We start from the raw sequence: 27,173 nt of genomic DNA, 5'->3' as shown, positions 1-27,173 counted from the left end.
GGGCCACACTGCTTGCATTGATAGTTGGGACGCAAAGGTTATTATTGGATGACTCACTGTCTGTCAATCACAATTAAACCATGGAAGAAGGCACTGCCTACCATAGCAATTTTTTTAAGGAACTTTCTTGAGACAGAATGTATCATTTAATAAATGTCTTAGTATTGTTTTGTAATGCCAGTGACCCGGTAGTTACTGGGCTGTGTGGACCTGTAAGGCTGTTTTTGAGGAAAATGTCAATGTAAAGTATCCCAAGTGTCAAGGTCGCAGGTAGTGAGTTCGGTGGTGCAGACTTTCATTAAGAGCATGCTATGAACAACACAGGATTTTTCATCTGTTTTCACTATAACAAGTCATTCATTCATCTCAGTTTGATTCTGATCGTGAACAAGAAGGATCACGATGCAAATCAATCAAACAGCATCATGGCTAACAGAAATGAGAAAAGTCCAAATGAAAAGCAAAGTTTTAAGTTTTTAAGTGTGCATATAAGCATAAAGTGTGTTCATATACTGTGACATCAGTGTCATGCAAAAACATCAACCACAGCCTTAGTTGTTGGAGTATTAAGATATCTTTCAAAGCTTTGTTTGGTGTACTGCTGTCTACAGGTTTCCTACAGTACATGTTCAAGTCAATGTTACCAGGACAGATAGGTACACGAGGGTGGATCGATACGTTTCGAGAATGCACCCGTTGCGCGCGAACGATGTGCAGCACTGTGACGTGCATGACGCAGAAGGAAGGCATAATCCTAAAGAGAAAGTGTTACAGATTCCGTCACTTGGTGAAAATCAGCACCCGAGTTACACATGCTTTTGTGAGCAGTGGCACGGGTGCGTCCGTGATGTTTTAGGGATCTGAACTTGGAGTAGAGAGGCCAAGAAGTAGCGGGGAGAAAATGCCATACAAAATCCACCTGGTTTAACGCCTGACCTGACGTGCCTCTCCAGGCTCGTTGCTTCATTGCCACCGGCTTCCTGAAGCCTTTTAACCGTTGCCGATTTGACACCAAATCTGATGTGCACTTGTCGCAGACGCGCTGAACCACGCTCACAAAAACGTGTGTAACTCGCGACAAAAATGAATAACACTAACTCATTAGGGTTATACCTCCCGCCTGCACCCCGTAGGTCGTGGTTCACGCGCAACAGCAGCAGTCTCGGGACTTCTCGGTCCACCCTTGTGTAAGGACATGAATGGAGTAGATGAGCCATGGTTTGTGTTAAGGGATGGAGATGGGAATGCTAACAACAGTTAAGACTACCTGTGCCAGGGTCATTCTCATGGCACTGACGGGCGACGGCTCAATGTCCACCAACTGCTGCACCGAGCTCAGAGTCTGGCACGCACACATACACAGACAGGCAGGCACCCGCGGACCCACACACCCAGCAGCAGCAGCGCAAGCACACGGACACACAAACACAAGGAGGGGTTAATGGAAAGAAAGTTTCGGGAAAAGTGTTAGCAAAGGTTCAACAGGAACGAGGAAGACACAAGGAAGGAATACAACATTGTTACACAGAAAAATGTTTAAGAGTACCAGAAAAGAGGAAAAAGATCAGAGCGGAGAAGAGAAACTGGTAGAATCCAGCAAGAGAGAGAAGGAAGCTGAGAAACAAGAGAGCACAGTATGACTCAAACACAGGAGAAAAGGATAGCTACTCTATGGAGGAATTAGGAACAGTGTCCAGTGAGACACATTTCTTTTTTAGCCCAGTAATACATAACAAATCCCCGGAGGAGGGAGACAGCATGATTCCCACGCCTCCAGTATAATCACAGCGAGCCTGATCATTTGACAACAATCTTAAATATTTGTAACATTCAGCAACCAATTTTTAATTCGCTCATGTGATTGATAAAAGAATTTAGGACATGAAAGATAAGTTCCCAATGGACACAACATTTGGCTTGGCCAATTAAAATTAGATCGCAAGAGATGATTTATGCTTCTATCCTGCTGTCACCAGACACTAGCTAACTGGACAACTCCATGCTGAATTGTTAACATAAAGAAATATCCAAAGGCTGGAAACAACCGACTCAAAGATCTCTTTAGAGAATAAAAAAAAAAAGATCATAGCTTTGGCTCTCTGCTTTTCAGCTCGGCTAGCCTCTCGGATATATGAATGAAAATTCTCTAAAATTACAAGAATAAAGATAACTGAATTCTGTTACAGGGATTCAGCTAATCGAGATCAGCAAAGGACATGTAAAATACAATATATCTGAGACAAAAACAGTAGGAGGCCCACATGTGGCAACACAAGAGGCTGATTGCTGTCTTAGTGTCAGACTTCGTGTGTGTGTGTGTGTGTGTGTGTGTGTGTGTGTGTGTGTGTGTGTGTGTGTGTGTGTGTGTGTGTGTGTGTGTGTGTGTGTGTGTGTGTGTGTGTGTGTGTGTGTGTGTGTGTGTGTTTGAGACCAGATGGGGGAGAGAGAGTGGCTGTCCTGCTTTGAACAGGTTCATATACAAACAATCCAGGTACTTAAAGCACAACAGCACAAGGCTGCATGTGTTTAGATGTGAATCCAGTAGACGTGTGAGCAGCTATGCGATTCTCACCGTGTCACATTCACTGGGCTGGAACTGGAAGTCATGTGCTTTGTGAAACACTGGATTCTCTTGCATGAACAGCTGCTGGTTGAACTCTTGTATTATCTGATAGAAAAACAGAAGGAGACAATCAATGTGGGGACATTTGTATGCAACTTTGCTGCTGTGAGGACACTCCGATATTGGAATCTATTGTAACCTTAGTAAATCCATGCCGACGGCAACATCTGTTCCCTGTGAAGGAGGAAACTATTTCACGGCCACATTTCAAGCATCTAGTGGGTGAGTAGTTTATATTCATACATAGATTTGGGGTTTGATATTTTGAGCATCAAGTTGTTGGCATCCACGTTCAGGTCAGAGAGTCTGCAAGTTGGGTAAAGGGCATAGTCACGGAAAAAACCCAGATACTCATCAACAGTTGACCAGTTGGAAAGTGACGGTATGTTTTGAATTGTGCTTGCTAGTCCTGCGGGTTAGCAAGCACATACTGTGTTGATTAAAAGCAATCATTATGTGATTTGATTGCAGATCCACATCAAATAACAAAAACAAAGAGATGCACAAAAATATATGATGAAAAAAAAACTCTTTATGTTGTTTCTATACTCGCATATCTTCTGAACTTAATTCACCTGACAAGTAATATAAAAGAAAAATAGCATAGTAAAAACAAATGAGCCGGAAATGTCAAGTTGTCCTTTCATTTCAGAAATACACGTTTCTGCAAAATGAACTGTTTGAACAGGGGACAGGGTCAAGCATGTCAGTTCTTATACTAAAAAAACTTTCATGTTTCTACAAGAACGAAGTGAGAACGAAATGAGCAGACGGTCCCTCCCCACATCTGACTCACCCTGGTGGATTTGTCCAAGAGGAACTGGAAGGTGTTGTGTGTTGCTTGGGAGGCCTCCAGCTCAGTACGACTCAGCGCTACCAGGTAGTCTTTCACATGCTCGTAGATTCTGCCATCCAAGGCCTGGAGGACAAACAATAAGACGGACCAGAGGTTGCAATCATGAAAGGGTCAATTCGATGGAATTCCATAATCTTTAACACTGAAGGTAGCGAGCACAGGTGGATCAGGAGGAGACGCCAAGAAAGACACAGACAGGAGAGAGAGAAAGCAAAGAGTGGGTGGATAAAGGCAGTTAACACAAAAGCTTTAGCATATATACTTTTCCTTCATCCAGTCAGATGTGATGGGTCACTGAATTTTCACTGTCACACCACTCACTGGGCACTACAGTACCTTATTCCTCATCCCCAAACTTCTACCAATCATTTAACCACAAATATTCTGTAACTGGAGCCTGACCATAAGAACTCTTCTGTCCTCCACGTCCTCTTTGCTTTTGAGCCTAGAGGAGCACTTCATCTTCAGGGAGGCATAAAGCTGCACAAGTTGAACATATTTTATGTTTACACAGTTATGAGTGTATGTTGGGAAGAGACACAACAGCGTAAGCCACACACTGTTTCATTGTATTAAATGAGCATTACAGACAGATCCACAGTAATCTCTGCAATACATATTAAGTATACATTCATTTATACAGTATGATATATGGTAAAGAAAAACAGCATATGTGTCTCGTATAAAGTAGATCTGTATACTGTATTTATACTGTCTAAGGATAAATATAGCAAAGTTTAACCTGCAGCACAAAACTTTTGTCTGCCCCTTCTGCCAGTGAGCGTAATTACAAAAACAGCCGATGCGTGCTTATGTGCGTCGGGCGATGCCAAAGCTTTCTCTGTACAAAAGTACCACCATACTGCTGCTGGACAGAAGCCATCAGTATCTTTTACTGTGTGCATTAAACAGAGTGCACAAACCACGTTCATTTCTGGGTAAGATAGTTAAAGCTACAGATGTGTTGGCAGTTGATCCGGTTATTTCCAGTCCGTGCAGAACAGAAGTGTGCACTAGTCCTGATGTGCAACAGCACTATCTGTGAGTGTACTAAGGGAAGTATGCCATTTTGAGCACAGCCTCTGACTGAGTTATTTCATCAACATTCAAGTTAGCATAGGGCTAACTGAAAGTTAGCTGGCTCGGCCCACAAAAACAGCCGATGCAGTATGCATTCATCTCGCCAGGAAAGGAGAAAGGAGAATGTCTTACAAGACTCAAGATTAAAAAAAAAAAAAACTCTATATCCTGTAAAATAGAGAGATTTATCTGGCAGTGATTGTGTGAGCTGGTTTGACAAAGGCTTGAATATAACTGACTTGGGATTTATTAATCTTAATTTAAATATAAGGACTGCACTATTGGTGTAATTTCACTTTTGTTACACAAGAGAGCACTTGCCCAATGCCATCAATTCCATTGTGAACAGGGTATATGGTATGTTTCCTTATGCTGTTAAACAGGAACAGAGGTTTTGTGAATTACACTAAACTGGGAAAGGAAGAAAAGAAACAGTGAAAAGAAAAAGTGGAAAGAAAAAGAATGAGAGGCAAGAGTGATGCGGCAAAAACTCAAAAGAAAGACAGAAACTGAGCAGATGTTTTCACTTGACAGCTCTTATCATTAGAGGTTCTGATGCACTGATATAAAAACATTTTAATGAAGTATGCAGTCCAAATGAACAGCCCTTCAATGGGGAGCTGGGGTAGTGCTGCCAAGCTGTAGGCCACGCTGCCAAACAGTCAGAGACAGAGACTAATGGAATGGAGGAAGAGAGAGCATTTGAAAAGGTATAAAAAAAATTTTTTTTAAGTATTAGTGGGTGAGAACAAAACGGAGAGACGGACTGAAAAAATTGGTATATGGGAGATGTGTGTGTGTGTGTGTGTGTGTGTGTGTGTGTGTGTGTGTGTGTGTGTGTGTGTGTGTGTGTGTGTGTGTGTGTGTGTGTGTGTGTGTGTGTGTGTGTGTGTGCGTGTGCGTGTGTGTGTGTACTGTATGTTTGTGCGCGAAAAGTGTTCTTTGGATGACTTTCTCACAGCTGCAGGGGAAGGTGAAGGGGTTCAGATTCCAATTCAACAAAACACAGAGACCACGGACACACACATCAACTTTTTGAAATACTCAGACACAAACACACTCCTCTGGCAAAAGTACTTTACAAAAGCTCACATTCTCAGAAACCTGCACACACAACACGAGTCAGGGAATCTTTTTAGGCTACAGCCTCCCACTGACACCTACAGCTGTCCTTTTAACACACACAGAGACACACAGAGACACACACACACACACACACACACACACACACACACACACACACACACACACACACACACACACACACACACACACACACACACACATACACAACACAGACTTATAAAACAATGGGATACTGACAAGGAAATTATGTCATTAAGGCTGGGTTGTTGGCTGACTTCTCTCTAAATGTTCCCTCATCATTCTGGTTACTTCCTCCTCCCCCTTTCTTCCCTTCCTCCCCTCCTCTTTTCATCCTTTTACGGTAGTGTTGAACTGAAGTGAGTCAGCTTCCAGAAAAAGCCCCGTTCCTGTACCGTGGGCGTGTGTCTGTTTGTGTGTGTGTGTGTGTGTGTGTGTGTGTGTGTGTGTGTGTGTGTGTGTGTGTGTGTGTGTGTGTGTGTGTGTGTGTGTGTGTGTGTGTGTGTGTGTTTGGGTTGTGAATGACTACATCAGTTGGAACAATAAGTACAGCACAGCAGACTAGACAGAGCAGCAGAGGTGGAAGTGTTAGCCTGTGTGTGTGTGTGTGTGTGTGTGTGTGTGTGTGTGTGTGTGTGTGTGTGTGTGTGTGTGTGTGTGTGTGTGTGTGTGTGTGTGTGTGTGTGTGTGTGTGTGTGTGTGTGTGTGTGTGTGTGTGTGTGTGTGTGTCTAGCAGGGGACTTAAAGGATGGACAGTCATAACAGTGTCACCTGCCAACAGCAGAGGGAGATGTGGAGCAGTCTGTTCTTCCTATGTCCTTCCACTACAGCTGTCGCATTGACAAGGACAGCAGCTCTCTCACATAAGTTACTACTGCAGCCTGGTACTCTTCTCTGTACACTCAGTATTTATGAAATGAATTTCTGACCTAAACAAGGCTATCAGTTACAGGTCTCCTCGTCTATCATCCCCAGACAACCATTCTATTATCCCGCCTACATCTCTTCCACACATAGTTCATCATCTTCCTCTCTCTGGTTTAACTTTAACAACAGATTACCCGGCTTTATCTATCTAAAGGGAGTTGATGGATTCCCACTGCGGCAGCACTAGCTGTCTGTAAGATCTCCGAATGCTCAAATTTAGTACCACGTGTACCAGTTCCTACTACATCCAAAATGTCCTCCCATTGCCACATCGAACGAATAATGTCCATTGCAATGCACTGCATTAACAGCACAATATATTTCATAGGATATCTACAATTACTGGAGACAGTGTTAGAAACGTGTGCGAAGTGAAGAAGCCTACAACACTGTTGCTCCAACGTATCTCAGCGGCACAAACATGAACAAATGCCAAAAGATCACAGACTTTCTTGTTATGCAGATTTTGGTCCCTTCTGTTTGGGAGTCACCGACGTTCAGGTGACGACTGTAAATACCCCAAATAAAACTGCAGAGGAGGGAGAGAGGATGAACAGCCTGCCTCCCTCCAGCAATGTCCCTTATTCTCCTTGTGTGTTTGCATGCATGTACTGTATTTGTGTCTGTGCATATTCCCCTGCAGTCCTGTCCTTCTGTCACGAGGAGCTAAAGATCTATTATTCACAATGGCCTCATAGTATAGTTGCTCATGCAGGCCCGAGGCAGAGAACAAGAGAAATTGAACGAAGGATGGAAAAGCAAGCAAAGACAAAGAGTGCAGGAAACAGAATAAAGAATAGATCGGAAAGAGGGATCACTTTCACTTTTAATTATTATATGGATTTTGAATGTATGAAAATTACTTTGTGATTTAGACAAACAAAATGTGTAAAGTAATGCAAACTCTGATTCACGTCAGAGACTGATGACTGCTGGGATGAAGCTGCGTGTATCTGTGTGCACGTGGACCAGTGAGCCTGTGACTCAGACTGACAAGTTTGCACAGTATTTAAAAGGATGACACAGTCTGTGTATTGGACAGGCAGTTATTTTGTGGATGTAAATGCGTCTGTGTACAAGTCAATGTGTTTACATGCACATAATATTCATCATTACATTACTAGCAGATTGAGGAAATACTCCCAAGTATCGCAATTGAAATAGTTTAACTAGATTAAATGTTTTAATTTAAAATCTAAATCGGGCTGGGCATAAACATCTTTTACTGCATCAACAAAACTGTTTAAGATGAAAACCTACCCTAAGGATTGTTGATAAATTCCCTGTCCCCGCACATTCAGCGTTGTGAAAATTATAATTTCGGCTCTGCCAGTCATTTAGTTGACATCAGGATGACTCACTTTGTGGGATTTTTCTCCACATAAGCCCCTTTCAAATCATAAACCCACAGAACACTCTTTGAAGACTCTAAACTGTGAAATCATCACTTTTTCATGTATGAAATTTGCCTTCCAACTTTATACTGCTACTGAATGGAAGTCTGACTCTGTGCTCTCATGAAAGGAAGACACTTTATCCCAAATTGAGCTTTAATTCAAAGCGCCCCAGTTTGAGTTCTGGAACTAGAAAATGTTCCCCGATTCCTGAAAAAGTCCCTCTGGGTCTTATCCGAGGGAGACTCTTAAGTCAGTACGAGTCGTAGTAAAATAAAATGTTGGTACAGCATGACACACAAGAGTCTTCTGCCCCTATTTTATACAAATTGGGAAAGGATTTGTGAACTCTCCCTCACAGCACACACATCATTCAGCTTTTCCTAGATCTTTCTGTAAATACCTGTATGCAGTGCAGTAGATCTGTATGGTAGTAGCGGTCATGGTGAGCATTGGCAGCAGCTAGCGTTAACAAGTAGTCATTCCTGGCCTGTGTCGCCTTAGAGTTACAGTCACTTCTCTTGGCTTTCAACTGCAAAAAAAAAAAAAAAAAAAAAAAAAAAAGACGGACAATATTGTAATGCAACATACGGCAAAAGACAGGAGATTTAGGTGGAATAAATCAGTCTCCTTTTAGTTTTATAAAAGAGACAAAGTGAAACAGACATTTTTATATTTGTGACATGGATTAAAAGAGTCCACCTGAAAGCTCTGCCTTAGAAAGGAGTGATGGTATTGTGTTTGTGGCCCCCTTACCTTTACACTTGCTTTCTGTAAACTAATTCTGGATTGAAAAAGACCCAGTTTAGACCTAAAAAGACAAAACAGACCAAACAAAGGAGTTAACCTCGAAAAATCATGCATTATTTTCTAATTTTAACAAATAAATATGAAGTTATCTAAGCTGAGTAAAAAAAATGTATGGGATTTTTTTACACCCTTGTTGACACTCGACTCATTCAGATCAATAGTTTTCATTGAAAATATGTGAACACTGAAGTTAGGTGGAAAGAGGGACAGGATCCAAGCATTTCTGTAGCCTCTCTAACCCGTGATTCAGACCAGTCATCATAAATTGACCCTGGCCTGAACAGACAAGAGGCTTGACAGCCGTAAATCTCAGCCTGATCCTGCCTTTCTGATTTATATCGATGGCGACATCTGAAAGACCTGCTTGATAAAATGATCAGAGCGAGCCAGTGCGTGTCTGTGTGTTTTGGTTCGACCGTGGGTGCATGAAAACAGGCCTCGTTCGCTTCTCTTAACTCCCACACATACAGATGCAAAACGTGCCAGAGGTAAGCGAATGTTTGTCACTTGTATATATGAGCGAGTACATTTGGTGTGTTTGTACTTATGTTATCCTGCTTTAAACGCAGAGGGCTGGTAAACATGTAAAGTGTGTGTTGTTTATTTATACCAATTTCTTCCTGTGTTTCTTGTGCCCGACAATGACTAATGTCTTGCCATTGAATTACACACGTACACAAACAAACGCGCACACAGACACACACAGACACACACGCACACTACCATAATGGCAAAGAGGCATGCAGTAACATCTAGTTTGTGAGGTTCTACTCAGTGACAGAGAGCGGGGAAAAGTTGAATGGCTAATCAATGAGAGTGCTAAACAGAGCTGGGAATTCAATGAAGTGAGAGTGTCACCATAGCTACTGCTATCTGGAGAAGGAGAGAAAACAACACTCATCAGCAGAGGATCAAACTGGAACTAATTGTGAGACTGCACAGCTTAAAATGCTGAATTCTTAGAGCAAAAACTCGGCTAGTCAGTTGGCGGTCTATTAAGGAAGCTTCTTGAGCGTTCACTGTAATAAAAAGTAAAAGACAGAAGGCAATGTCAGAAAAAATTATGTGTATTTTAATCAGCCTAAACACATCCCTACCAACATACACACAAACGGTGCCATGGCAAACTTACTTGGCCTCTATGTCTGCCTTCTCTCGCACAGCGTGGGCAACCTGCTCACAGTCGTAGTATTTTTTCTTGGCTTTGGCCAGCTCCTTCACCGAGTCCTGCAGCTCTACTTGAATGCCACTCAACTGATCTATGGTCTGTGGAGGTACAAAAGGAAAACAGGCAACTTGTTAGAGAAGGAGCATGTCAACATGGTAATTCAGTGCAAGTACATGGAGAGATGCTGTAGAGAAAGAAATATTGCTCCAGGAAAATGGGACTACCTTCCACTGTCCACAGGTCCGCTCACCTTTTTGAGTTGCTGCTCCTTGTAGAGTCTGACCGTCTTGGCGGGCTCTGATACTTGAGTCTTGTAGTTGTCGCATACGTTGAGCCTGGACTGGCTCACCTGCACTGTACCTTCTAAGTAGGCCCTCCACACTGCATACACATTCCTAGTTGGAGAGAAAAAGCACAAACATGCTGGATAACTGCATGACTTGCACTCCTGACAGTAATTCATAAGAAAAGCGTCAATTTCGCCTAAACCACTGTGTGGATGCCACGGTGCGTGTTCGACTCTGCATGTGCATGTACCTGGAAGGGGAAAAGATTTGTGTAAAGACGCAGCAGTTGTTAGAGCCAACGAACACAAAACTAATGCCACTAAAACTCTGAACTGCACACTTAATGCCTTTATTTCTGGGTTGACATAGTAAGTTAGATCTAAGTTGTAGTTTTTATATTTCAGTGCCTCTGTTACGGTAAATAATGACTCATAACCATATTAGTTTTTGGTTTTTCTTATCCTACAATTTTGAAGCAATCCAACAGAGCACTGATCTGGCTTTCATTTGAAGTGCAGCTGCATGTGCAAGCAGTTTGTAGATGATGCAAGAACCCAAAATTAGAAACCAAATTTAGGTTTTTGCTCCAGCTCCTTACATGATAGAATATATATCATATGCCCGCCCACACACACACACACACACACACACACACACACACACACACACACACACACACACACACACACACACACACACACACACACACACACACACACACACACACACACCTACCTATAGTCTGTTCTCTGGTCATCGGGGTTGATTCCAGGCCAGTCTCTCTTTAGGTACTGACTCGCTAACTTCTGTAGAGCCTGAAAGCAGAAGATTAAAAATGAGGCACTGGGAGTAATTAAAGACCAAATACATCCTGTTTTCTGATTAATGAGTCACTGCCAAATCCCCGGAGAAGATGCCTTTTGATGCTCTCAAAAAAACGTGAATGGTCCTGTTAGAATAAAACACTGGAAATTACAATTGGAGCAAGTCAGGGAAGTTAGTGGGACAGGAGGTTGCAGAACTGACTCAACTGAGTCAACGACAGCAAGTCAGATGAGAGAAATGATGCAGATCAGAGGGCATGAAACACATTAAAAGGAGTTTATTTGACAGATATGATAACTGAAGACTGCTAAGATTATGTAAGAAAATAAGCCATGCGGCGGGGATGAGAGCAGTATTTTTCTTCATATGGTACTGGTAAGAGGAAGCATGCAAGCGATGAGGTCGTAACTTCACTCGCACAGTCGCTCAGTGGTAACAGCTTTACTATGTATTTTGACTTCATCCTAGCTTGGTCACCCCACAGGCTCTGTTTTCTTTTGAACATATTATACTATATTTATATTTCAAGTACACAGCAAATAAGTAAACAACACAGTGGAGGAACTCTGTGTCAGCAACAGTGAATCCCCACTCAGCTCCTGTGTGTACGAGCAGAAACCCGAGGGCCGCAAGCAGGGCTAACCTACATCTTCCAGACTGGGTCACTGTGTCAGTGGAGACAACTCACAGACACTCTGCCCTTGTGTCCCTGTGTATCAGTGTGTAGGGGTGGGCAGGAGGGCAAATCCTCATTAATAAAACAGTTGTGAACAAACCCGAACAAAAACTACAACAACCCAATCAGGACAAATGCAGCTTGGGGACAAAATGATATCCCACTTTACCCCCAAGCCCAAATCACACTTCCAGACCTGCATGTAAATCTGGCCTCAGTTCTGTTTACAAATGTCCCCCCCTTTCTCCGAACTGTCTCCACGCTCTCCATCTCCAACATTACAATTCTCAAAGGCCTATTTTACAACCTTGTACTCCTGCTCCGCTCATCCCTCTAACTCAAGCTTCAGTGATTTCCACATATCCTCATTCTCTCGCCACTCTCTTTTTCTCTCTACTATCAAGCTATTGTGCTGCCTTTGTTTTCAAATTCCCCTTCCTGTTTCTCCCTTTAAACATATTTCATTCAATCATCTTCAATCTCTCTTTCAACTTGCCCTTTTTAACTTCCACAGATGGTAACTGAGGGCATTAAATAAATCTAATAGTTCTTTCTCTAGTTCCCTGGACCTGGAATTCGTTTTCATCCAGTTGACAGACAAGCTTGTGTCCTGGGGGAGACTGTGGCCCACTGACCCTTGGCATCCACCAGCTAAATCCTCCAAATGAAAGGAAGAGAGTCTTTTTCTAAAAAAGAGAAACTCCATCATCTGTAAAATGTTTCCTCTTCCAGTGAACTAGAGCCAACTGAGGACATATTTTGTAGTAGTTTATGTACGAGTAGCAAAGTAGTCCAGGTTCACTATTTTTCAGCTAAATAAATATTTGACAACTTTCTGTTGTCACACAGTCATTTTGCCTTTATTTAGCAGAATTGTAACAGTCCGTACCCCACATGCAGTGTATCCTCTCTTTTAAAACAAATTAAGCTACAGAATAAGTATGACTCAGTTGAGACCAAATACAAAGCTGCCACAAAATACAAGAAAAAAACCTCAACATATTGTACAGAGCAGCTCATGGTTGTGAAAACAAAAGTATCACTATTAATACACACACACACACACACACACACACACACACACACACACACACACACACACACACACACACACACACACACACAAACAGCAGAAACACGTAAAAAACAAAACTACAGTACAGTTAGTACAGTACAGTGACATGTAAAGGGGTTTATCCCCAATCATTCTGTCTTTTTTTTTCCACTGAAGGTCAAAGTATGCCTGTAAATCAGTGACAATTTTCAAAAAGTTTCAATCAAAGTTTTTGTGGTCTACAGACAATGAGATACCATGCGAAAGCCCCACCTCGGTACTCTGAACCAGTTTTCTCATTCATCTTTATCATCATTCACTGATGAGCTCACTGATGACTCCTGAGGGTTGAGAAATAGCTTACTGGAAGAAGAGCTTACGCATTTCTACCACATATGACTAACTCTACAGGGTAGTGAAGGAAATGGTTTACCAATCCTTCTTTATGTAAGCTACAGTGAAAGGTGTTAAGTGTCAGAAGAAAGATAAAAAAAAAAAAAAAAGACGAGATCAAGTAAATTATCCCACGTGTGTGCAGAAGCACAAACACAGGAACTGCACTGTCCGATGCAAGAGGAAATGAAGGAAAAGAGAGGGAATGTGAAGGAGAGCAAATCAAATATGCAATAAAAGCACTAGGGATTTAATTACCTTCCTGCTGTAGACTCATCCATCATTTGTGTTGTGTTTGTACACAACAGAGATGCACATTTTAAACATAAACACTATACACCTGGGAACTATTTGATGGTTTATTGAAGACAGCCCGCGCTCAGCACGCGAACACCAACAGCGCGAGAGAGAGATGATTCACCTTGTAAACTCAAACTTAACGACTACTATCAAACTTCAAAAAGCCTCACCTTGAACAAAGCTGATGAGAAGCAAATCTTTAGAGAGCATCTCTCAGCTGAGGGCCGTTGTTTGTTCTGCACGTCTAACATCAAACTCACTTCGTCTGGTGACGGCCTGCTATTGACTGTGCAGTTTATATGCGAGCTTTACATGGCAGAGTTTGCACTGTAGGTCGTCTTCGTTTATTTTTGAAGGACACGTTTTTGGACGGCTGTCGTAATCTCTGCATGTTTCTGCTGTTTGTACCGTAGAATCTATTCTCGCAGCGCCACACACGTTTTACAGGATTATGCCAGGTAGGAACATTTTCTTCTTCACTACCGATTTTTGGCGGTTGGCAGATTTCGCGGCGCAGTACCGCCACCTACTGGACCGCCGCAGAAGACCGGCAGGAAATTAAAAAAAACTTCAGGCCACTTTCATTAACGTGATTATATACTTTCCCCAACTTAGTCACAAGCATGTTTTATAGGATGAACCAGAGTTTTGCTGCCTTATGGACTTTGTTAACCCAGGCTTTCCGTTTTGGTTTCTGAGCACTTTCACATAAAAAGGGAGGTATGTGCAGCACCTGACTAATCACAAACATAGATAAGAGTACTGACAGCTGGGCAACATATTTTACAAACAAGGAGCAAATAATATATTTTGTTAAATATGAAGAAGTTAAACGCATAATCCATTTTAAAGCAATACAGTTGCAGCTGCCAAATGCAGGAAGAAAGCGCTGGCAAAGAAAATTGCAGATGGTGTGAATGTGTAGCTGAAATGTGTAGTTGAAAGGCTTATATCACCTTACCATCACTAGCGCATGGGGAAGATCTGACGATAACTACTAATGTCTATTTCATTAAATGAAATTCATCCAATGTACTCTCATGACGTATGTGACACTTGTACTTGTATCGTTTCACCCGCAGCCCCAGTGGTGTCCAAATAGGAAATAGATATAAAAGCATAATTCAAAGCATTAGGTAAGTTTACTGTCAGATCATATAAGTGCAACAAGTGCAGTGCTTTAAGCGCTTCAGTCAGCGTCTGTTGTCAGTATAAAAAAATAAAAAATAAAATGGAATATATAGCTCATATAAAAGTCACCGGGGAAAGCCAAAGAGGTTTGTTGGTCTCTGAACACTCTGCCCTCCCTCCACAGAGGACGTATCACTCTGCGCACCGAGCTCCATGGGATCCTCTATGATTGGTGATGACGTTTTTCCAAGGGGATTGATTAGTCAGTAGGCAGTACATTTGTATGATTTGCTCTGTTATCTTGAACATAACCTGCTCCGGATTAGGTTAAATTTGTAGCATAAATTACCACGATGATGTGCCCAGGTTAAAAAAGAGCCATCTTTGTGACAGCGACAACCCTGGCTTCAGTTTCGACATGCCTCACTAACCCACTAATCTCACTTTGTAGTACACCCCTCACATGTGCACATAACCCTGTACGGTGTTATTTATCTTGTAGAGAATATGATTGAATCCTGTATGGCACGATAACAACTCGCCCCTCACTGCGAGGTGGCAGGCAGAGAGGACTTCTCTGACAACCTGTTTCCATCTATTTAACTGTCCTAAAAGACTTCACATTTATAGATAATTACTCAGATGCCAAAAACATAAAAGCTGCAGCTACACAGGTATTGTTAATAGACTTTTTTAAAAAGTAAAGGAAAACCTCTGATTCCTACAGTTAAAATGTGATCCGTAGAAACACCATGAGAACCAAAGTGACAGCAGATATTCGAATTTGTCTTGGGTTTGTTCCAGCTGGACATCTGGGATCAGCATGTGTTTAAATGAATTGACTCATGTCCCTCATAAAAGAAGATGATCCCAATTTTTCGCATCTATCTAGAAATCTCTCAAATCTCTTAACCTCTCAAGCGTCGGACTGGACGGTTTAAGTCCAGTCATCTCTACAATCTTCCAAAACTGACAAATAACATTCACAACCACTTCACACTGTGATTGGCCATCTGTGCAGGGGTGAGAAAGGAGGCGGGGTTTCTGTCTCTCTATGTCTCTTTCTTTTATTGTTGTTACAACTACAAATCTCTTGTCACAACTCTCTCTTTGATGGCCATCTTCACCTTCCAGTGGGGGCGTTTATATCAACTGTAAACACTTTGGATTTCTGACGAGGTCGGACAGCATGTTGCATGAACTTGTTCTGATCGTGCAAAACCCAACTCTGGTCTTTCCTCCTGTTCATACTGGCTGTGAAAAGATCCCTCGCTCTGTAATGACAGGAATGGACACAGCATAAAATACTTATTTTGTAAGGTATCAGCCTGATTTGGCTGCACTTTTTGATGCTCTGATTCAAAGTTGTTTTCTCTGTCACACTCAGTGAAAAAAAACATCTCAACAGACAAATACAAATATCCCACTGTCTTTATGGGTTCAAATGAAATACTCAAAAATGACCCCCGTTTTTGTTATGGGCTTTCAATACTCCTACTTACAATGTTTCAGGGCCATAAATGTCAGGCTATGCACAAGCTAAATTCTTACCTAATAACAGCTTATAATAGCATCTAAATTTGTATCTTTCGATAAAATGAGGACGGCAGATTTGAACCCCCCTCTCTTACTCTGGAATTGTCTGGGATCTCTTCACAGCATATAGGACCAAGAGAAACCATGCATTTCTAAGCATACGGGTGTGAACCTACCTATGATTTATCTGTGGGACGATATTCACAAACACAGAGAAGCAGGAGTAATGCTGTCTCCATATTGTCTTCCCATCAGACACACTGACCACCTCCATGTCCTCGCTCAAAGCCTTTCTTGATGCCAGCCCACCACTTAAAGCCTGCTAGCTGAGTCTGTGGTGTTATTTGAGCGAAAGCTATGACAGATAAACCTGTCGAAGACTGAATGGTGAGGAGACAGATTTGTGACAGCTTCAATGAGGTGCTGTTGGCCAATTTCAGGTGTGTTTTCATTTCACCACCACTGCCTCCTTCTTGCTTACCTCCTTTTCATTTCCATTGTCACTGCTTCTTCTTCTTCTATCTGCCCCCTTTTCCTCAGCTGTCCTCTCTCCTCCACATTTGTCCCCCTGTAAACCTCTTTATTCCCTATCTGTCTCGCTCTGTTCTCTCTCTCCTGGTACCTTGTTTCCATTTTCTACAGGACACCTCATCCCATCATCCTCCTTTCTCTGCTGTCATCACCTGAACGGCATGTTGCTATGGCAACCCCTCTGCCCTTCCTGTGTGGTCCGGGTAAGGTGGAACTGCTCCTTTTTATATACACACATGAAGTAAAACACATACGCGCTCACGCACATCCTGTTTTTGCGTTCAGAGTGGCAAACAAGGCTTCCCTGACAGGAGGATATCCTGCGAACAGTGTGTGTGTGTGTGTGTGTGTGTGTGTGTGTGTGTGTGTGTGTGTGTGTGTGTGTGTGTGTGTGTGTGTGTGTGTGTGTGTGTGTGTGTGTGTGTGTGTGTGTGTGTGTGTGTGTGTGCTTGTGTGCGTGTGTGCACATGTGTTTGTGTGTGTGTGTGTGTGTGTGTGTGTGTGTGTGTGTGTGTGTGTGTGTGTGTGTGTGTGTGTGTGTGTGTGAGAGAGAGAGAGAGAGAGAGGAAGGGAGGGTTGACAGACAACAGAAAAACTAAAAAAAAAGAGGAAGAAAGGCTTAAAAATTATTTTTCAGTACGTCAGTTAAGCTGAGGTAACTATCCTGTAATTATAATTTGTTTTCATCATAAATATGTGACTCCATTTATGTATTCGCGGCTACATTCTTTTATTTCTGAAATTACAGATAAGTCCGTTGGAGTCACTACAATTACAGGTGAAAATATATGACATAATTGTTACTCTCTCTTGACTGATGATTGCATTGGAACAACCCTTACTGTGAAGTACTGCATTAAGTGTAAAGAGGAAAAACAAGAATGACAGTCAAAGACACCGTTGTTAAAATTATATTTTTTTAGTGACTATCATTCAGTTTCTATGCCTCATTCATAACTTCTTTTTTTTTTATTCATTACTTCTCCATCAGCTGCATTGTTTGCCAAGTAACTGCAGACAGTCCCCTTGATATATCGTTCTGCCTTGTGTTCACTCTCGTTCTTCCACACTTATATTCTCCGGTCTGCGGCTGAGTCACTTTCTCTCACTTTGTATCTGCTGTCTCTCACTGATCTCTTCCTGCCTTTGTGTATCTGCCTTTTAAACCACCTCGCTTTCTCAACTTCCTCCTAAATCAATATACTTGATTTTCTCTCTCGTCTCTTCCTGTCTGCACATCTCTGCCCCTGCACCTCACTGCCTTGTTTATGTGTGTGTTAGGTTGGGGAGCCTCTCACATCCACATCTGCAGTGTCAGCTGAGGTTACAGTAAGTCAGGTAGGAGTGAGAGGATGGCGAATGGTGAGGAGCAAGACCGCGAGAGAGGACACCGCCAAGCTGTTTTTGTTTAGAAATAAGATTACTACAGACAGTCCTGACATGGCATTGCTTGCGATGTGTATGTGTGTTTATGTGTGAGAGAGAATACAGGGAGGATAAAATGCTGCTTTTCCATCATATGGCTCAACTCGAAGAGAAGTAGTCACTTTCCTACTTGCTGTCTCTCGTGTGTTCCCCGTCTACTAACTTTGTAATCAATGTAGATCAAATACTATAATGACATATGATATCAGATACATTAGAGATAAATGTGCTGTTGTTATGTACAGAGGAGAGGGTGGAAGGAATATAGAGAGAAAGTGAATTACAGAAAGCTCTGTTTTGAGTGTGTTTTACATTTGCAGATGGTACATAGACTATTTCGGCTCCGATGCATGAACTGAAGCTGAGGATCGACAAGTCTATTCATAGACCTTGAAATCCCCCATAACGTTAAAGCTGATTTGCATGTAACGAGTGCACAGAGGGACACCGACGCACAGCAGTAACCACAGCAGGCAGGCCTTTTTGGGCAGCACAGTGAAAGTGTGACCCCAGTCTAAAACTATTCCAGTAATGTTGATCGTGGGAGAGGAGTATGAGACAAACACACGCATGAGAACACACACATTCACACACGCAGAAAGCATGGAGCTTTTGATTGACGGCTGGTAATTGCGACTGACTCCTTCACAGAGGGAACGTCTGGTTTGACACAGTGAAAGGACAAAGGTTAAACGACAGCATCTTCACTTTCTGTCTCACTCTGTTGGCCTCCTACACCATCGCCCCTCTGGCCTTTTTCTCTGCCTGTTTCCCGATTTGGTTAAATGCACATGTCGATTTCTTTCCCTAATCAATGACTCTCTGAATCTGAGCATCTATCTCACTCTCACTTGGAACATCCCATTGGCTTGATTTTCCTCAGTGTATCTACTACCTGAGTGTCTAATGGAAAGAGACATGAGCTAAGGGCAGATGTGCCGTAGTAAAATCGTATTGTGACAGAAGACAGGAGAAATTCCTAATCCAATCGGATCTTGTAACAAAATGTATTTCCCATTAATCGTGCATTTATTTAAAAAAAAAAAAAAAAAAAAAGCACTGCACTCAGACATTCCCACACAAACACACACCAACAATTAGGAGGGAATCCATTGTCCTACTGAGTAGGGAGGAGGGGTGGGGGTTGGGGAGGTGTTGCTAGGCAACCTCTATTTCTAAGGTGAAGAGAATAGTGAGAGACGGAGAGAAAGCAAAGCAGAGTGAGGGAGAGAGGGAGATAATGAGCATTTGAAATCAGTGGGGTTGACCACAGGAAACTCGATCATTCAAATCACGTGTAAATGAAGACATTTGTTTTAAACCACACACACACACACACACACACACACACACACACACACACACACACACACACACACACACACACACACACACACACACACACACACACACACACACACACACACACACACACACAAAAGCATTTTGCACTTTTCTCTTTTCCTCCTCTATCTTCCCATCCTCTACACTCCTCCTCTCATGTGCATATGATGACGGTATTAGGGTTACAAAATAAGGGTTATTTAGTGCACAGCTGCATAGAGTGAATATCTGTATGTTAATATGTACTTAAGAGCTGGATGGGTTATGTATTGGGATGTTTTTCATTAAGCTACAGGAGGATTTTGCAGCTGACAGCATTTCTCAAAATTTGCATGGATGTGTGTGTGAATGTGAGTTTGATGGGAGCTTAAGCTGAGCTGCATCAAATACAATGGAAATCAGACAGTCTTTCACATTGTTGGCAGCATCACTGCTTGGTTTACTCAGACACCACTCAACTTGTGCTTACTAACACAAATATGCTGATTCAGACTTCTAATGGGAAATATGTTTTGGTTTTGTGTCCTGACAGATCAGCAGTATACCACAAAGTAGCTGTCTAATGGATGGAAATAATTTAATGGTAAAGATGTAGTTTGTGCATGTTAAGAACAATGTTATCCCTTGGTGAAAAAACGCAGCTCTCTCCATCATTCGAATGAAACCTGTAGGTCAGGCTAGAATAAAACAAAGACAAAATGCTGAAACTGGTTCCATTTGAGCTAAAAAGTGCCATCCATTTATTTATTCTGAAGTGGCAACAGGAAATGCTTCATGTTTGCATAAAAACCGGTCTTTTTTAAACAACCAGATATTTTTTCCTATTCTGTAAGCAACCAATGGTCACTGTATACGCAACCACCTGAAAGTGTCTGTAGGCTTGAAGATATGTCACAGCTTCACATTGGAGCACATGTTTAATAATCACAGTTGTCTTATATTTGGCTGATACGTTGTTGTTTGTAAGAAAAGATATGGTGGTTTATAATCTGTTACTCGGCGTCTTTGCTCATAAGATATTTTTCCTGTTCGCACATCTCTATTTTTAGAAGCAAATGCGAGTGAAATACTTGCATTGTAAAGCCATGTGGCTATATAATCTATTTCTGAGTGGCTATAGGGCTTTTTTTGTATGCAAAACCCCTTTGCTGTCTGAATCACAATTACTATGGAGCATTTCATAAGTCTGAAAACAGGAGGAAAGAATACCTAAAAATAAGAGGGAGATAGAAACACTGAAACATCTGTGGATAACTAAATAGGAATACGGGAAGAGAAACCAAATGTGGCCAGCAGCACATGTGTGAGGTTTTATTTGTCCAGAGAATGAATCAATGATAAATCAGGAGGCTTTTTTATGAAAGCTTTTAAAAGTCGAGGCTTCACTGAAACCTTTTAATATATTTCACCATTTAATGTTAGTATAAGTAGAAGAATCACAGTGTTGGATAAAAATGTAAGTATCACAAAAAAAAAAGCAGCTGAGTTTGATATCAAGCAGTGGGAGTGCAACTGTAGACAAAAGAACTTAGTAGGTCCCAGGCTACACAAACAGGCTTTATTTTTAAAACAGCATTATAAAAGGAGAATGATCTCCAGCCACACAATTGATTTAGCAATGGTGATGAATGAAACCTTCCTGAGGTCAGAGGCCAATATGGATTGGAGGTAAAAGCTCTTACAAGGAGAGCCTTTCACATCCTGAACACCAAACTGTAGCAGAGGCACAGCTGGGTTCAAACCAAGGATCTCCTGTTTACTAAACAGACATTTTAACTAATGATTGCATGCTAATTAGTATCAATCTAGTCTTACTGCATTGGTCTTACACTACAGGTTTAAAATAATACAATGTCAAAAAGTTTTAAATACTATATAAACTATAAATTGATCTTGATCCAGAGTACAAAAAAGATAAGTCTCTTCCAATTTCTGCTGGATTTACAAATATGTTTAAAACTGTTTAGGGTTTCCTTCCATTTCACTTTCAAAGAGATTCAGTAGAGTAGCACTGAAGCAGTGACCATAAACACTTCAAATTTACCTTCCCCTGATCCAAGTAAACAACTTGAGCCAGACTGCGGAAAAGGCACTGCTGGGATTTGAACCCAGGATCTCCTGTTTACTAGACAGGCACTTTAACCAACTAAGCCACAGCACCACGTAAACCTGAAACTAAAAGCCATGTCCATACTGTCTAACCCAAAATAGAGCTTCTTAAAAGTGATTTTTAATATGAACTGATTGCCTTTAACGATAAAATAAAAGTAAGAAAAAAAGAATTCTAAGGTTCTGATTCAAATAGGTATGTTACTACAAAGAAGCTGCTAATAAAACATGGACGCTTCACACACACATCTTAAATCTAACAGCACATAAGATCCATGCAACCTATACAATCGCCACAGTCTTAAAATTGGCAAGATTGCCACCACCAGAGCCACCTGGAACTAAACTTCAAAATCGCTCTTCAAGAAAACTATGGGTGACATCTTCGAACCCAGAAGGTGCTTTTTAACATTTAGATCTAGAACAAAACTGCTTCAAACCCATAACTTTTAATGTGTTAAATGTATGACAAGGTGTCGACTATCCCTTTGAAATAATTACATAACAAATATTTGTAGGCAAGTTGAGTTTCTTCCATATTGGACAAAACTGGCATCAGTAAGATAGCAGATTGAAGAAAGGATTATTCAAGACAGTTGGGTGGTACTCGATTCACATTAACATCTCCTGTGGAAAGGAGGAAACCCAGGATTTGAACCCAGGATCTCCTGTTTACTAGACAGGCACTTCAACCAACTAAGCCACAGCGCCAAAAAAAAAAGTGCGTCTCCAAGACACACGTGTACAGATTTGTTCAATTATCACCAAAGTATTTATATTTGTTCAGCAGTTGCAGCGTGGCTTGAAGTAGATAGGTCTCATGCTGTGTTCCAAATGGTATACTGACGTACTAACACTAATTACTTTAAGTGTATAAATGCGTTCACACTGTCAAATAAGGAAGCATGCAGTGCACAATGTACCTGGATGATGTACTCAAAACGTCTCAATACCTAAAGTATATTCTTTCAAATGCGGCGTCCAAGGAAGCTGCAGCAAAAGTGCCTATTTTTCACCAAATACCATCATACTGCTGTTGGGCAGAAGCTATCAGTATTATTACTGTGTGTTAAACAAAGGGCACGAAAACATGCTGATATCTGCGTAAAAATCATTAAAGCTGGCAGATATGTTTGGCAGGTGATGCATTCAAATGCTGTGCGTATTTACGGTGAGTGCAGAACAGCAGGGTGCGATTTAAGACGCCACTACTCGGTTCAAAATTCTAAGACTGCACAAGTACTAACTAAGCCACAGCATGATGATTAAATTAAAACACTGACAGATTTTGAAGGGGGAGAATACCACAAAGGCAACTCTTAATCAGTTCTGAAAACAGTTCAGCAAGAGTCCAGCCAGTCTTACCTGTGCATAGTCCCGCTCCAGCTGTCCCTTCTTCAGACTGTAGCTCCTGTGGAGAGAGAATCATAGGATTGTTTAAGCGTCTACAATGGGGGAAGAGAAATCATAGATCGATACATAGTGCACATACAACGACGGGTTAACAAATAGAGAACACGTGCATATTACATCTCACATACATCTCATCATCAGATGTTTTATTTGTAGTATTTTGTAAGATAGGAGGAGGAAGAAAATATAAACGTGATGTTCTCCCTTGATATCGTGTGTACAACTTGTTTTCCAGTAACAGAAAAGAAAAGCTCAAATAAAGCAATCACATTCAGTGTCCCTAAACATCCTAATGGTGAACTTGGATACCACAACATTATGCAACGAAGGAATTATCATTGTCTCTTCATTGCGCGACAGTGCTTTCTAAAAATAATTGCTCCTTTTAAGACCCACAAAAAGCACAAACTCCTCCAAACTTTTCCCCCGTCCCCTCAATGACACACAACATCCTGGCAGCAGAGACAGTTGAAGCTCTTATCGCAGCCCAGGAATGTGCAGAATGAAAAACATAAAAGTTAAGTATGTGATTATAAAGACAGATAAATAGGCCGTGAAGCTGAATGAACACAGAAGCGCAGAGATGACCCATTCAGGTGCACAAACAATTTGCCTGCATAAATCGGACTACATACACTTTTAAAAAAAATTCAAGATATCTTTTCAAATGAAATGAACAGCTCACCAGACAAGATCCCGACTGTAACTCAAATTCATTAACCCACTAACATTTTTAAAGGATTTTTAGAGTTTCAGGTTTCATCACACCTTTAGTGCATTTTTTTTAAACTTAATATTTTTAGAGATGTGTGGATTGTTCCACATGCTGTTTGTACGTATGTTTTGAGACAATACTAAGCCTTCTTACAGTCATACAAGTACAATGATGGTGGGCTGCAAAAAATGCAGTCATCTTGGTTAACAAGCACTATTTATGAGGCATGTTAAAATCATAATAAAAAAAAAAAAAACTCCAGCTACTGGAACATGTAGCAATACAACCAACTAGTAGCTATATTAAAAGCAACCGGCAACCAGCAGTGACGTCACCAATTGGTTTGTGAACAGCCGTTATGAAGCCTCAAGTTCGGATTTTGTCGATCTTGCTAGTTTGGAGCGGTTTGGAGCCGGTAGTGACCATATTTGGGGGAGTTGGGGGTGCCGGGGGGGGGGGGGGGAATCTGACTGATCTGATTGCAACCTGACTGCACCACAGGCCTGTCAATCAAACAGACACGACCCCAAAAACACTGATTTTTTTTTTTAAGCTTATTTTCTAATTAATGAGGGATTATTTTCAGAAGGACTGCGAGAAAACTAATAAGAAGAAGCGACTTTAGCTAACAACACCGAGATAACTGGTGGAGAATTTTTATCGACTGAGAATTTTATGAGAAGTTGAAAGGGAGTCTATGGAACCGGAGACTTTTTGGAGCCGACCTCTAGCGGCACCCGTTGGTAATGTAAGCAGGAAGCTACAGAACTGATGTCTTGCATTTTAAGACCTAATAATGAATGTTAGGCTCAATTTTGTTCAATGCCAACCGGGCAAAGTCAAAATGCCTTCTGTGAAAAACGTCACTGGGATTGGCAATATGAGATTCAAATACTGATAGGGGGACATAAAAACATGATGAGCACAACGGCTACCTATTTTGAATACTTGCTGTGATAAATTATCATCAATTACAAGAAATAGTCTGTGTTTGTCTGGAATTACAGGGCACCAGTTAAAATGTATCTGATGCAACAAATAAACAATTACTGACTCCATGCATCAAGAACTGGTGTTCAACCACACTCCGAATATCTACCGCCGAACAGTGTATTCACCAAGATGTCAAATTATCATGGCTCAAATGAATTTATCGCCACTATCTTCTGCAATGGTTTTAGGCCTCCACCTCTAATTTGTCAAACAGCACTGGATATACTGCATGCAGCCCGCGCATGTATCCTGTGTTGATATTTCTGTAATAACAAGTGAGTAAAAAGTGGTACTACAGTTTACTAAAACTTCAAGTCACCAAATTAGTGCTGTCTTAAATATACTCTATACAACAGACTGTTAGGAAAAGAGAGAAGAGAACACTTACTGTCAGTGTAGACAGCGTATCTACTGCCTGTTCTCTCTATGCTAATTACACCTCAACAAAAAGGGCAGCGATTCTTAGTCAAACATGTTGTTGCTGTTTTTTAAAGAGGCTACTTCAGATTTCTGGGTTTAACGGTTAAAACGACAAGGCATGAGAAATTCTTAGTAATGACTAAACTAGTCACTTTTAAATCCAACACAGACACACAAAACTGCAGACTAGTCAACTATTAATGATCTACTGCAAGAGGCTGAAGCATGTGTTTAGTGTTTAGCCCGACCCCATGCTTTTCAGTTGAAATATGACACGCACCCTCGCACGGGTCACGTTTCCACCTGTGGCCTAAAACGCACATACACCAATATCCAATACCATCCAAATACTACATGTACTATAATGTATTTTTCCGAGGGGCTCCAACAAGCTCTTGGAACCAAAGTAGAAAAATATAAAATTACCACCTCGCCATACTATGCGTTTACCAGCCAGTCAAGTTGCAGCTGATATCCATCTCTGTCCAGATTCATATGATATGTAATGAAGACTTTCAGGGCATTTAGCCAATAAAACAGATTGTGATCAAACATAAAGTTGTCTCCATGACAGCAGACAATGCCCCAAATATGGATGTTATGTCAGAGAAGGTACAAAAGTTCATTTTTGAGTCCAAGTGGATGATTTCATTACAATTGAAAATTTTCATTGCACAGCAGTTGAGTTTGTTATGAAGAAGTGATCATATAACTGCAGGTAGAAGAACTAAGTCGATGTCAGTCACCTACACATAGAGTAAGACAGGACTTGACATTTGCTTTCCACTGATCCACAAGGTTGACTGGTGAAAAGGCACTGCTGGGATTTGAACCCAGGATCTCCTGTTTACTAGACAGGTGCTTTAACCAACTAAGTCACAGCACCACGTTGATAAGTGAAAAAGAGCCATGAGAAAAAAAAGAAAAAAAAAACAAAGCTTCATAAAAGCAATATTTTCAGTCACCATGCAATTAATGCCTTTAACAACTATACAACATTAAAAAGGTGTTAGCAGAGTTGTAGGAGTAATGTACAGATCTGTTTGCCATAATCAAAGTTGAAAAACACTATTAAATACCATATAAATACTATATGTGCTAAAGCTCTTAAAACTACAATTACCACCTGGTGGTTCTATGGCTCCACCGGCCAGTCAAGTTGCAGCTTACCTCCATGTCAGTCCAGACTCATGTAATATATCAGAATCAGAATCCGTTTTTTTTGGCCAGGTACACATACAAGGAATTTGACTACGGTTGAACTTGAGCTCTCGGTGTGCAAATAAACAAAAAAAAACAGAGACATAAATGGACATATAAAACATAAATAGACGTACATACAGCTAAGAAAAAAAAATATATATATACACATATACACCTAAAACAATGGTGCAATTGCAATTGGGGAGGAGCTGGAAGAGCGGGTGTCCAGGGTGGGATGGATCTGCAGTGATGCTACCGGCCCGTTTCCTGACTCTAGATGTGTATAAGTCCTGAATGGAGGGCGGGTCAGCAACGATGATGTTCTCTGCAGTCCTGACTGTCCGTTGTAGTCGGTTCCTGTTTGGTGGCCGATCCAAACCAGACGGTGATGGAGGTGCAGGGAACAGACTGGATTATGGCCGAGTAGAATTGGATCAGCAGCTCTTGGGGCAGGTTGAGCTTCCTGAACTGCGGCAGGAAGTACATCTGTTGCTGGGCTTATATGTAGTGAAGACTTTAAAGGCATTTAGCCAAAGAATCGATTGTGATAAAACATAAAGCTGTCTCCATGACAGCAGACAATGCCCCGAATATGGACTTTAACTAAAATCTCAAATCAAAGTCTAAATATACGGAGTCCTTTTTTACCTCAACCAGGTTAATCAAGATAAGTGATTAAATTATCATAATTAGATGTAGCAATCCAAGATAAAATCAAATAGCACAACAGAATTGCAAGACAAAGTATTAGTATTTTTTTTTTAAATATGTTCTAAATATCACTATGAATTTTAATAGTTTTTGAGTGTAAAAGTGCTGCAGTTAACACGACTTTGCTGTCAAGCGCACACAGCGA

The 27,173-nt window shown here is 41.2% G+C and overlaps 1 protein-coding gene and 2 non-coding genes across 7 annotated transcripts in view; all 3 read right to left on the bottom strand.

Moving 5' to 3' along the window:
• Nucleotides 1-27,173, bottom strand: part of LOC138615557 (F-BAR and double SH3 domains protein 2-like) — a 63,422-nt gene that overhangs the window by 23,056 nt on the left and 13,193 nt on the right. For 3 of the 5 annotated variants that reach the window (XM_069689248.1, XM_069689265.1, XM_069689256.1), the window contains exons 3-11: nt 22,939-22,984; nt 10,985-11,064; nt 10,213-10,357; nt 9,927-10,060; nt 8,741-8,795; nt 8,388-8,516; nt 3,420-3,542; nt 2,573-2,668; nt 1,268-1,342 (exon numbers count right to left, since the gene is read on the bottom strand). In XM_069689248.1, coding sequence (XP_069545349.1) covers nt 1,268-1,342; nt 2,573-2,668; nt 3,420-3,542; nt 8,388-8,516; nt 8,741-8,795; nt 9,927-10,060; nt 10,213-10,357; nt 10,985-11,064; nt 22,939-22,984 — 883 coding nt within the window. The remainder of the gene's footprint in view (nt 1-1,267; nt 1,343-2,572; nt 2,669-3,419; nt 3,543-8,387; nt 8,517-8,740; nt 8,796-9,926; nt 10,061-10,212; nt 10,358-10,984; nt 11,065-22,938; nt 22,985-27,173) is intronic. The other 2 variants (XM_069689274.1, XM_069689282.1) reach the window with 1 other exon arrangement.
• trnat-agu (transfer RNA threonine (anticodon AGU)) lies at nt 21,552-21,625 on the bottom strand. The gene has a single exon. It is a non-coding gene; the product is annotated as a tRNA-Thr (tRNA).
• trnat-agu (transfer RNA threonine (anticodon AGU)) lies at nt 25,927-26,000 on the bottom strand. Its single transcript has one exon. It is a non-coding gene; the product is annotated as a tRNA-Thr (tRNA).

The sequence above is a fragment of the Brachyistius frenatus genome, unplaced genomic scaffold (assembly GCF_029030835.1).
Source record: "Brachyistius frenatus isolate BFR_SWC_R1_liver_20210118 unplaced genomic scaffold, ASM2903083v1 Contig_1, whole genome shotgun sequence".
In the NCBI taxonomy this organism is placed as follows: Eukaryota; Metazoa; Chordata; class Actinopteri; family Embiotocidae; genus Brachyistius; species Brachyistius frenatus.
This window is presented reverse-complemented; position numbering and strand designations above follow the sequence as displayed.